General features: G+C 42.1%; 1 protein-coding gene across 1 annotated transcript in view; it reads right to left on the reverse strand.

Annotated features, from left to right (window-relative positions):
* Window positions 1-110: 110 nt before the first annotated feature.
* LOC115216185 (UPF0415 protein C7orf25 homolog) overlaps window positions 111-12,748 on the reverse strand; it is a 454,440-nt gene continuing 441,802 nt past the window's right edge. Inside the window, 1 exon segment of the mRNA XM_036506579.1 lies at window positions 111-766. Coding sequence (XP_036362472.1) covers window positions 752-766 — 15 coding nt within the window. The 3' untranslated portion in view covers window positions 111-751.

A 12,748-nucleotide genomic window follows, 5' to 3' on the forward strand; every position in this document is an offset into this window, starting at 1 on the left:
TGTTGCCCATATATTATATTATATTATATATATAATATATACGATATATATATATATAATATAACCAATTTCAACGGATTTTGCCCAAATTTGACGTCGATATTACTTAGTTTGGTTTGAAATAAAGAACTTGATTAGCTTAATAATCGTAACTTAATCCCGGGCAAGGCCGGGTTATACTGCTAGTATATATATATATATATATGTGTGTGTACTTATGTACTACACAGATATACCATACAATACAAATAGATACTTAGTGACAAAAAGATAGAGTTAATGTCAAAATGCAGTCATGAAAATAAAGTTATTCTGAGCAAATTATTGCTGTGAAATAGAACACCATTGATTTACTGGATATAAAAAAATAAGTTCAGCCACTTCATTGCACTGAACATTAATATTCCCATCGAAAATATTTCTTCATTGATATACTACCTGGTATACCAACCCCAGGGAGAAGCAGGATAGAACCAACTTTAACTATAAAATAACACACACACAGTCATTTGTGTATTAAACTTAATATAAATACATTATGACAGGCAAAATTTACTCTGGTATTCGGCTGGAGATAATATCTCCTACAGACATCCTGGTATTCAACATTCCGAGATATGCAAAGAATTATATCACAGAAATCATGCACAACAACAGCTGCCAATGCAAACACCATTTGTAGTGTGTATATGTCCTTGTTACATGATGACCCACAAGTTTCTTCTGTACTGCTTTCATTTTGAAGACATCTTTATTGCTGGGAATCCTATTTGGTTCACAAAAAAAAAAAGAGAGAGAAAGAGTGTGAAAAGTAATAAAGAGAAAGCTGGGCTGTTATACAAATCATTATTAGCAATGTGTTCCTTACCTTGCAATAGACCGAACAAAATTGTTTTAATTTAAACATAAGCATTAAACAAAGGCGTGAATTGAAATTGCTTCATGAAAAATATTTTAACCTGATGGAGGACTTTTTATGTTGTTGATGCATTTTAAGGAACCGAGTTCCTTCAAATGTCCAGAAGGCTGCCTAAATGTAGTTGACAGATGATGTTACTTCACTGACCTAAAAAACAGGAGTGGCAGTGGGTATCTCAAAAGCATAGTTAAAGTTTAAGGTTTCAAAAGGTTTCTCTCTAAGCAAAAGGTAGATTGGTAGTGCATGGCTGAGTGGTTAGGGTGTTGGATTCATGACTGTAAGACTGTGGTTTCGATTCCCAAACAGGGCAGTATGATGTGCTCTTAAGCAAAGCACTTTACTCCAGTCTGCCCAGTTGTCAACAAATAACCCTGGTATTTTGTTCAAGGAGAATGTTGTAATCTCGCCATAGAAACCAAGTAACCAGCTCTATGAATCCTAGGACTTGATATAATGATATCTAAGGGTTGAATGATGTGGAGGTGCATGGCTTAATGGTTAGATTTTGATTCCTGAATCAAGTAATATGGTGTGTTCGTCAGCAAAGCACTTCATTTCATAATGCTCCAGTCCACTTACCTGATAAAATGAATAATCCTGCAATTGACTGGCATCCCATCCAGGGAGAAATATATATGGCACAGAATCTGGGAAACTGGCCCTATGCTCCTCATGGAGTAATATGGACTAACAAAAGGGTAGATTGTATGATGGCTTCTCTTGTTGTTTCCATAAATGAGGGTTCAGCTGAAAACAGCTGAAATTACTTTTCACCCTATGGTTACCTGTGTGCAGGGTCAAAGCTGAAAAGTCCAGTAGTATCCTCTACCTGTCCTCATCAACTCTTTCCCTACAGCCACTAAATTTATGAAGAACGTGTGATGGTGCTGGTGTTGATGTCTGCTGAACAAACTGCACACTAAATATTATTATAAAAGAGCAACACTCTCTCTCATCCTTCAAACTTGTTTTGGCTAGGTGCAACAGGTGCTACAAACCAAGACGTTTTCGGGATAAAGGAAATGTATGGAGTTACCTTCACTTAGCTGAGCAGCTAAATAACTGAAAGGATTTCATCTGCTATTCTTCCATTGTGGTATTTACGAGTTATCTCCTGGAGGCAATTCCACGCCATGCTACTTAACTCATACCTGGGCCCTGATACTGATGCTACTATTCTCTCTAGGTCACAGTTGACCTGGGAGCGACAGTAGCTAAGGAGTAATTCTATACTCCACGAAACCCTGGAATTCTCAAACCAACACCCCACTAACGGATGCAGTTTAAAGCTAAACTTTCTTAGTAAAGAGTGGATTGTACAATGCTGGTGTATAAAGTATGATAAGAACTGTTGGACATGTAATATTAGTATACATGCACAACATAGTAAATTCTGTTCTTTTCCATCAAACCTATACTCGTGCGTTCAGAGGGTGAGAGATGTTAGTACATTAATAATTTTGAAGTAAAAGAACAATCAAGAAACAAGGGGAATAACTTCAAAGTCAAGTTTATATTCAAGAGTTAGTTCCCTTTGTCATTTTCTTCAAGATACTAACTCAATGGTTTTCGTGACGTTTTTATTTGTCCCCCTCCCACCCCCGCTTCTTCTTGGAGGAAGAGGAAATGATATAATTGAGTAGCTTATTACAATTTATTTCTGTTAGAATAAATTCATTAAGGCAATTCTTGAGTGCTTTAACAGAATCTGGGAAACTGGCCCTATGCTCCTCATGGATTAATATGGAATAACCAAAGGGTAGATTGTATGGTGGCCTCTCTTGTTGTTTCAATGAATGAGGGTTCAGCTGAAAACAGCTGAAATTTCTTCTTTTCACCCTATGGTCATCTGTGTGCAGGGTCAAAGCTGAAGACGTCCAGTTTGCCTCCATGAGTCCCAATACTCGAAAAGTTTTCATAAGATGCCTCCAGCATGGGTGCCAGTTATGTTGACACCAGCATCAGCCATGATGCTGATTTCACTTGGCTTGACAGGTCCTCTCAAGCACAGCATATAGCCAAAAGTCTCGGTCACTAGTCATTGCTACTGTGAGGCTCAGAGTTCGAAGATCGTGCTTCAGCAGTTTGACCCATGTCTTCCTGGGTCTACCTCTACCACAGGTTCCCTCTACAGTTGGAGATCGGCTCAGCTGTCCTTGTCCATACACATCACATGATCATACCAGCCTATTCAAAGTTTAATACTCTCTCTCTCTCTCTCTCTTTTTACTCTTTTACTTGTTTCAGTCATTTGACTGTGCCATGCTGGAGCACCGCCTTTAGTCGAGCAAATCGACCCCAGGACTTATTCTTTGTAAGCCTAGTACTTATTCAATCGGTCTCTTTTGCTGAACCACTAAGTTACGGGGACATAAACACACCAGCATCTGTTGTCAAGTGATGTTGGGGGGATAAACACAGACAAACATACACACACACATATATATATATATATATATATATATATATATGTGACAGGGTTCTTTCAGTTTCTGTCTACCAAATCCACTCACAAGGTTTTGGTCGGCCCGAGGCTATAGTAGAAGACACTTGCCCAAGATGCCACACTGTGAGACTGAACCCGGAAGCAAGATACTTACCACACAGCCACTTCTGCACCTATGAAGTTTTCAGGATGGTTAACTGGTAGAATTGCTTGCACATTCGGAGAAAATGCTTCATAACATTTTATCTGGCTCTTTATGCTCTGAGTTCATATCCTGCCAATGTCAATTTTGCCTTTCATTCTTTCGATGGTCATTAAAATGAAGTACCAGTCAACTTCACCCTCCCCTCAAAATTACTGCTCTTGGACCCTGTAATGGACCAGCATCCCATTCAGGGGGAAATGTTATGATATTAGCTCCTTATTAGCCAAGGAAACCAAGTAACAGACACTATCACTCCAAAGGTCCCCTTTCCATGCTGGCATGGGTTGGACGGTTTGACTGACGGCTGGCAAGCTAGGAGGCACGAGAGCCAGTCAGGTGGGCCTGGCATCAATCACGTTCAGATAGTGCTTTTTATGTGCCACTGACATGGGGACCAGTCAGGGAGTACTGGTATCGATCACTTTCAGATAGTGCTTTTTATCTGAATGTGATATATAATAATCATCATCATCATTTACAGTCCATTGTCCATGCTGGCATGGGTTGGAGGGTTTGACTGGGGTTGGCATGCTGGAAGGCTGCACCAGACTCCAGTTTGATTTGGCATGATTTTCAAAGGCTGGATGCCATTCCTAGCGCCAACCACTCCAAGAGTGTAATTGGTGCTTTTATGTGCCACCAGCACAGGTGCCATTTGTGTGACACCAGTATCTGCCACAACTGCAATTTTGCTTGGCTTAGTGGCTCTTCTTCTCAAGCACGACATAATGCCAAAGGTCTCGGTCATTGCCTCCGTGAGGCCCAACACTTGAGAGTAACTCAGCTACTTTGCCTCCATGACGCCAAATGCTCAAAAGGAACTCAGCCATTTTGCCTTTGTGGGGTCCAACACTCGAAAGGTGTTCAGCCACTTTGCCTCCATGAGTCCCAATACTCGAAAAGTGTTCATTAGATGCCTCCAGCATGGGTGCCAATTATGTGACACCAGCATCAGCCATGACTTTGAGTTCACTTGGTTTGACAGGTCCTCTCAAGCACAGCATATTGCCAAAGGTTTCGGTCACTAGTCATTGCTACTGTGGGGCTCAGAGTTCAAGGATCATGCTTCACCACCTCGTCCCATGTCTTCCTGGGTCTACCTCTACCACAGGTTCCTTTTACAATTAGAGATTGACACTTCTTTACACAGCTGTCCTCGTTCATTTGCATCAAATGACCATACCAGTGCAGTCATCTCTCTTGTACACCACATCTGATGCCTTATATATATATGATTCAGTTGAATTAGGTACATAAGTTGAGGCACAAAGCCAATCTGGTACCATCCACACACAAATGTAACCCCGTGCCAGTGGCATGTAAAAACACCCACTACACTCTCAGAGTGGTTGGCCATGGGAAGGGTATCCAGCTGTAGAAAACTGGAGTCTGGTGTAGCCTTCCAGCATGACAGCTCCAGTCAAAGTGTCCAACCCATGCCAGCTTAGACAACGGCCATTAAATGATGATATCTTTATATATATAAAACTGAGAATGTGTGTCTGTCTGTGTGTTTCCCTAAAACTTGAGAACTACACGACCAATTTCATTCAAATTTTACACATGCCTTACTTAGGGTCCATGTAGTTTCATGGGCAAAAAAAAATGTTCAACTTCTTGCCTAGAACGAGCCCATAGCAAAATCATATCTTCTCCACTATTTCAGTATTACGTGTCAAAAGTGAAACAAAAATATTTCTCTATTTTATGTCAGATGCTTTCACTTTAACAATAAAAATAATAATAACAATTGAATTATATGTAGTAAGTAATAATTAAAATCAAACTAAAGTATAATATAATCGTAACATACAAAAGTAAAAATAGCAATTGGTATAAAATTGCATCAATGATTTGAACTTGAATAAGTGGTTTCACATGAATGGGAATAAATTAAAAATAAAATTAGTGTGCAGAAATGGAATAGTCCAGATGGTTAATAAAAAATTAAATTAAAGAAAAGACTATTGTCTATAAAGTATACAATGTAGAGAAAAAAGAAGAGCTAACAATTCCAGTCTGTTACATATTTTGAGTATTGTTATCACTAGCAATATCAAGATATAACTTTGTATTTTGCATTTTATGTGTAGATGTATATAGATGTACATGTAATATGTACACATATATATACACATATATACATGCACTAGCACTATGACCCGGCAACGACGGGTCTTTAATGCTAGTATATATATATATAATGCAGTTAAATATATGTCCAGTCATAGAGTAACCGATGGTTTCACATCCAAACAGCACTTAGTTAAGTGCTTTACGGATGCGAAACCATTGGTCACTTAACTGCATATGAATATATTACTGCTCTATTCTTTAGAATATACCTTTTTATCGGATGATCCACTGACAATACATAAACATACATACATACATATATACACACACACATATATATATATTAGCGTTTTTTTTAATAACTTGCTAGCATTCTCCTTATATCATATTCTTACATTTGCTGTAATCACATTCGGTTAAAATGGCTTTTGTTCCCTTTTTTTCTCTGATGATTGCATTGTCTTACATAATTTTTGTTCCCTCTGGAATAATCTCAATGCTTTCTTCTAAACATACATGATTTGAATAACACCTGTGTTTGACTCCATTTCTTAATTTATCCATGTTATATATATATATATATATATATATATATATATATACATACATATATACATACATACATACATACAGTAGAATCATGGTTTTCGAACAACTCTGATCATGAATAAATTGTACTTTATCTCCTGTCTTTCTCATATTCATTTAATACAGTAGACTTTGGTTTACAAACACCTCTGATCACAAATAAATCATGCTTGAAATCCATCAATCTATCTTTCTATCTATCTATTTCTCTCTCTCTCTCTATCTATCTATCTATCTATTTCTCTCTCTCTCTCTCTATTTCTCTCTCTCTATCTCTCTCTCTCTCTCTCTCTCTCTATATATATATATATATATATTATATTATATTTCCCAACTTCCACTCATAGAAACTTATGCACACAACCGCAAACCTTTCCATCTCAAATCTTGCCTTTCTTACTTTCGTCTAAATCTCGTCTTCTCCCAGTGCCCGGTGTCGTTTTTGCCCCTCTGTTATCACCATGTCTCTCTCCCTCCCTCTCTCTCTCTCTCTCTCTTTCTCTGCGGTGTCGTTTTCTCCCTCTGTTATCGCTGTCTCTCTCTCTCTCTCTCTCTATATATATATATATTTCACTTTCACTCGCTGCCACAGGCTTCTACCCACACCTCCGCACCCCCTCCCCTATAAAACCCTACGCACGAGGCTTGACCGCCCTTATTATTGCTTTCTTCCTGGCTATAACACACGAACTACGAACCGCAGGATGATGAATAATACCAGCTAAGTCATATTTAAGTTCACGACCTGTCCCTCTTTCATTGTTTTTGCAAGTATTATTATCACCATCAAGCCTTATTATTGTGTCCCCCATATATTATCATTATCCTTCGTCTCAAATGCTAACTGAAGCATATAAACTTTCGCTCACAAAAACTTATTCACACGACCGCAAAAAAAAACATCTCGTCTCAAATCTGGTCTTTCTGTCGCTTAATTCTCTAACCCATCTTTCCCAACTTCCACTCATAGAAACTTATGCACACGACCGCAAACCTTTCCATCTCAAATCTTGCCTTTCTTACTGCCGCCTAAATCTCGTCTTCTCCCAGTGCGCAGTTCGCCCGCCCTCACCACCAGTACCGGAAGTCCTTATCTCACCTTGCCTTCCTTTGCTTTTCTTCCATGAACACCTAAAGGCCTTAAACCAATACCACCCCTTCTATATATGGTGGTGACCATACGGCGCAAAAACATGTTAGTGCAGTGTAACAGGTTGAACTTAAGTTCATTGCTTGCTTATGAATTCTGCCAAATGCGAGTTTTCTTCTTCTTTTCAGGTACATGACGGCACTGCTCCCCGTCCCTGGGCCTCTCGGGTCAATACCTTCCACCCCCTCAGGGTGGGCACCCTAACGCTGGCACACTGAAAGGTAGGTCTGGCGAGATAGTCGAGATGCTTGAACGGAGACGTGTTGACGTATGTTGTATGCAAGAAATAAGGTGAGAGGAGGATCTGCTAGGTTCCTCACAGGCAAGGAACACAGGTACAAGATTTTCTGGGCAGGGAACACTGACGGGGTTGGTGGCGTGGGTATACTTATCGCTGAGAAATGGATAGATAGAGTAATTGAGGTAATCAGAGTAAGTGACAGAATACTTAAGATTAGAATAGTGCTTCATAATAGATTAGCAACCATTATATCGGCCTATGCCCCTCAGCCAGGGCTACCCGATGGACAGAAAGACAGTTTCTATGACACCCTACTGCAGACCACCTCATTGACGAACGACAGGGACCTTCTCTTTGTGGCTGGTGATTTCAATGGGCATGTTGGACGACATGCTGGGGGCTTCCATGGCGTGCATGGAGGCTACGGTTATGGTTCCCGCAACGAGGAGGGAACCAGGCTGCTGGAGTTCTGCGATGCGAATAGTCTTATGATCTGCAACACTAACTTCAGGAAACCAACAAGCCACCTGGTCACCTACCGATCGGGCCGGCATACTAGCCAAATCGACTACATCCTCGCCAGAAAAAGGGAAAGATGGCTGCTTATAAATGCCAAAACCTTCCCAGGCGAAGAATGCACCCCACAACATAGACTGGTAGTTAGTGACTTTAGGATCAGGACTAAGAGGGCGACTAGAAGACGACCAACATGGAAGAAGGGTCTGGAAGCTTAAAGACCCTGCGAATGGACAGAGATTTAGAGATATGTTACTTGAAGCCTTTGACGAAGTGGAAGGGGGTATAGCTACACATGGGGTAGAAGACAACTGGACGTTTCTGAGGGACAACCTGCTGAAAGCCGCTGACCAGATCTGTGGCTGGTGCAAAGTCCCTTAAGACCCAAAATAACATGGTGGTGGAACAATATTGTTGATAGGGCTATCAGACAAAAAGAACAGGCTTGGAAGGCCTGGAAGAACGGTGGTAGCAGGGAAGTGTATCAGACTGCCAGAAGGGAAGCTAGGAGACAGGTCTATCTAGCCAGAGGGGAAGCAGATAAAAGAAAATTTGCCAATGTCCTGCGCCGTGAGGATGAAAGACTTGAGGTATTTCGTGTTGCAAGACAGTGTGTGAGAGAGAATCGAGATGTGGTAGGACAGAAATGTGTTCGCATGGAGGATGGTTCACTTGCGCTAAATGAGGATGCAAAGAGAGAAGCTTGGAGACGCCACTATGAAAGGTTGCTGAATGAGAAAATGAATGGGATAAAGAGAGTCTGCCGAATGTTGACCCAACAGAGGGACCAGCTATCCGAGTTGATAGTTCCGTGGTAGCTAAGGCAATTAGAAGCATGAAGACAGGGAAGCCCCAGGCCCATCAGGAATTACTGCAGAGATGCTCTCAAATATCTGGTAGTGTCGGCTATAGCATAGTCACCCGTATAGTTAACCAGGTGATACACGAAGGAGTCATACCCAATGACTGGTGTAGCAGCATAATAGTCAACTGCTACAAAGGTAAAGGCGATGCCCTAGATACAAATAACTACAGGGGCATCAAGCTGTTGGATCAGGTAATGAAGGTTACGGAGAGGGTTATAGCCCAGTTAATTAGAGAGAGAGTTAGCTTAGATGATATGCAGTTTGGGTTCGTGCCAGGGAAAAGTACTACTGATGCTATATTCTTGGTAGACAGCTGCAGGAGAAATACCTAGCCAAAGGTAAGCCCTTGTACCTGGCTTTTGTTGACTTAGAGAAAGCCTTAGACAGGGTCCCCCGATCCCTTATCTGGTGGTCAATGAGGAAACTAGGGATAGATGAATGGTTAGTGAGAGCTGTGCGAGCCATGTACAGAGATGCAGCTAGTAAGGTGAGGGTTGGCAACGAGTACAGTGAAGAATTCCGGGTAGAGGTTGGGTCCACCAAGGTTCAGTCCTCAGCCCCCTCCTATTTATCATAGTCCTCCAGGCAATAACGGAAGAATTTAAGACAGGATGCCCCTGGGAGCTCCTATATGCTGATGACCTTGCTCTAATTGCTGAGTCACTATCAGAACTGGAGAAGTTTCAGGTGTGGAAACAAGGATTAGAATCGAAGGGCCTTAGAATCAACCTAGCCAAACCAAAGTCCTAATAAGTAGAAGGTGGACCAACCACAAACGACTTCAGGTAGATGGCCCTGCTCGATCTGTAAAAAAGGTGTAGGTAGAACTCTATAAGGTGCACCAAGTGTAAGCTATGGACACATAAGAGGTGCAGCAATGTCAAAGGAAGGCTAACTAAGAAAATAGTTTTTGTCTGTGGCAGATGCTCAGGAGAAATAAACACTGGAAATGTGCAGAGACCAACTTCTACCACGTTCCAGGGAGACAAACTAGAAGTAGTTGATAGCTTCCACTACCTAGGAGACCAAGTCAGTAGCCGGGGTGGGTGTGCTGAAAGTGTAACTGCTAGAGTAAGAATAGCCTGGGCAAAGTTTAGAGAGCTCTTACCCCTGCTGGTGACAAAAGGCCTCTCGCTAAGAGTAAAAGGCAGCCTATATGATGCGTGTGTATGTACAGCCATGCTACATGGTAGTGAAACATGGGCCGTGACAGCTGAGGATATGCGTAAGCTTGCAAGAAATGAAGCCAGTATGCTCCGATGGATGTGTAATGTCAGTGTTCATAATCGTCAGAGTGTAAGTACTTTGAGAGAAAAGTTGAACCTAAGAAGTGTCAGTTGTGGTGTGCAAGAGAGACGGCTGCGCTGGTATGGTCATGTGACGAGAATGGCTGAAGATAGTTGTGTGCAAAAGTGCTACACCCTAGCAGTTGAGGGAACCTGTGGAAGAGGTAGACCCAGGAAAACCTGGGACGAGGTGGTGAAGCACGACCTTGAACTTTAGGTCTCACCAAGGAAATGACTGAAGACCGAGTCCTATGGAAGTGTGCTGTGCATGAGAGGACCCGGCAGGACTAGTCAGGCCATATCCCGTGGCCCCTACCTGGGACGTAGTCGATCCCCTGTGCATACCTTCCTTCTTGTGACACTTGTGAAGACCTGCTGAGGCAAGTGAAAATCAATCAAAATAGATGAACATCAATGGAATTTGTATCTTTGTGGTACCAGTGCCTGTGGCACACAAGAAAACCATCCGAACATGGCCGTAGCCAGTACCGCATCGACTGGCCTCCGTGCTGTGGGAACATGGTGGCACATATAAAAACACCATCCGAAGACCCGGCAAGACTAGTCAGGTCATAACCCATGGGCCCTACCTGGGACGTAGTCAGTCCACCTGTACATACCTTCCTTCTTGTGACACTGTGAAGACCTGTTGAGGCAAGTGAAAATCAAAACAAATCAAAATAGATGAACATCAATGGAATTTGTATCTTTGTGGTACCAGTGCCGGTGGCACACAAGAATCCATCCGAACGTGGCCGTAGTCAGTACCGCATCACTGGCCATCGTGCTGTGGGCACATAACAAACACCATCCGGTCGTGGCCGTTCGCCAGCCTCATCTAGCACCTGTGTCGGTGGCACATAAAAACACCATCCGAAGACCGGCAAGACTAGTCAGGCCATAAACCATGGCCCCTACCTGGACGTAGTCAGTCCACCTGTGCATACCTTCCTCTTGTGACACTTGTGAAGACCTGTGAGCAAGTGAAAATCAAAACAAATCAAAATAGATGAACATCAATGGAATTTGTATCTTTGTGGTACCAGTGCCGGTGGCACGTGGCACACAAGAAAACCATCCGAACGTGGCGTAGCCAGTACTGCATCGACTGGCCTCCGTGCTGTGGGCACGTAACAAGCACCATCCGATCGTGGCCGTTTGCCAGCCTCATCTGGCACCTGTGTCGGTGGCACATAAAAACACCATCCGAGCGTGGCCGTCTGCCAGCCTCGTCTGGCACCTGTGTCGGTGGCACATAAAAACACCATCCGAGCGTGGCCGTTTGCCAGCCTCGTCTGGCACCTGTGTCGGTGGCACATAAAATCACCCACTACACTCTCGGAGTGGTTGGCGTTAGGAAGGGCATCCAGCTGTAGAAACACTGCCAGATCTGACTGGACTGGTGCAGCTTTCGGGCTCCCCAGACCCCAGTTGAACCGTCCAACCCATGCTAGCATGGAAAGCGGACGTTAAATGATGATGATGATGATGATGATCTATCTATCTATCTCTCCCTCTCTATCTATCTATCTCTCCCTCTCTATCTATCTCTCCCTCTCTATCTATATCTCTCCCTCTCTATCTATCTATCTATCCTAGATCCATCCTCAGAAATATAGCATTGTATTATATTCCTTATCTAATGGTTTATAGACTATCTATCTATCTGTGTGTGTATGTATGAACGTGTATATGCAGGTATCTATCTATCTATAAAGCACGATTTATTCGCAATCAGAGTTGTTCGAAAGCCGAGGTACTACTGTATATATATAGTATTATAGTGTTCTTAGCATTTTAGTTTCCAACTTAGGAACCAAATTGTCATACTTGCAGAGAATGACTCACAAGGATATGAAGACCCTATTATTTAAGGTTAGAGAAAGTTAGTCTCTAAACCATTAGATAAGGAATATAATACAATTCTATATTTCTGAGGATGGATCTAGGATGGATGGCCATGTCTTCTACTGGCACTAGATGGGATGTCATGCCCTAAGAAGACAAAACTAAAGAGCCCTTTCAACTTTATGTTGTCTCTGCTTAAATCAATAACAACTTAATGGCGTGGTGCGTTAAAAAGAGCCCAAACCGAAATGAAACAGTCAACCAAAATCTGATCTTCTGATCCCTTCTGGGAGGGCTTCAAGGACACATGCAATAAATGCTAACATGGAAAGCAGTTCTAGAATGATGAAGAGGATGATGATCATGCTGGTGACAAAGTTGTTTATAATGATGATTGTGGTGGTTGATAATGATTGTGGTAGTGATGATGATGGTGGTGGTGATGATGCAGATACTTGCCTAGGGTGTTGCATAGTAGGACTAAATCCAAGACCATAGAGTTGGGAAGCAAGCATCTTAACCACACAGCCATGCCTGCACCTCATATATGTGTGTGTGTGTGTGCATGCATGTGTTTGTGTGTGTTTTCCCACAAATACAGAGAGAG

The sequence above is a fragment of the Octopus sinensis genome, linkage group LG10 (genome assembly GCF_006345805.1).
Source record: "Octopus sinensis linkage group LG10, ASM634580v1, whole genome shotgun sequence".
In the NCBI taxonomy this organism is placed as follows: domain Eukaryota; kingdom Metazoa; phylum Mollusca; class Cephalopoda; order Octopoda; family Octopodidae; genus Octopus; species Octopus sinensis.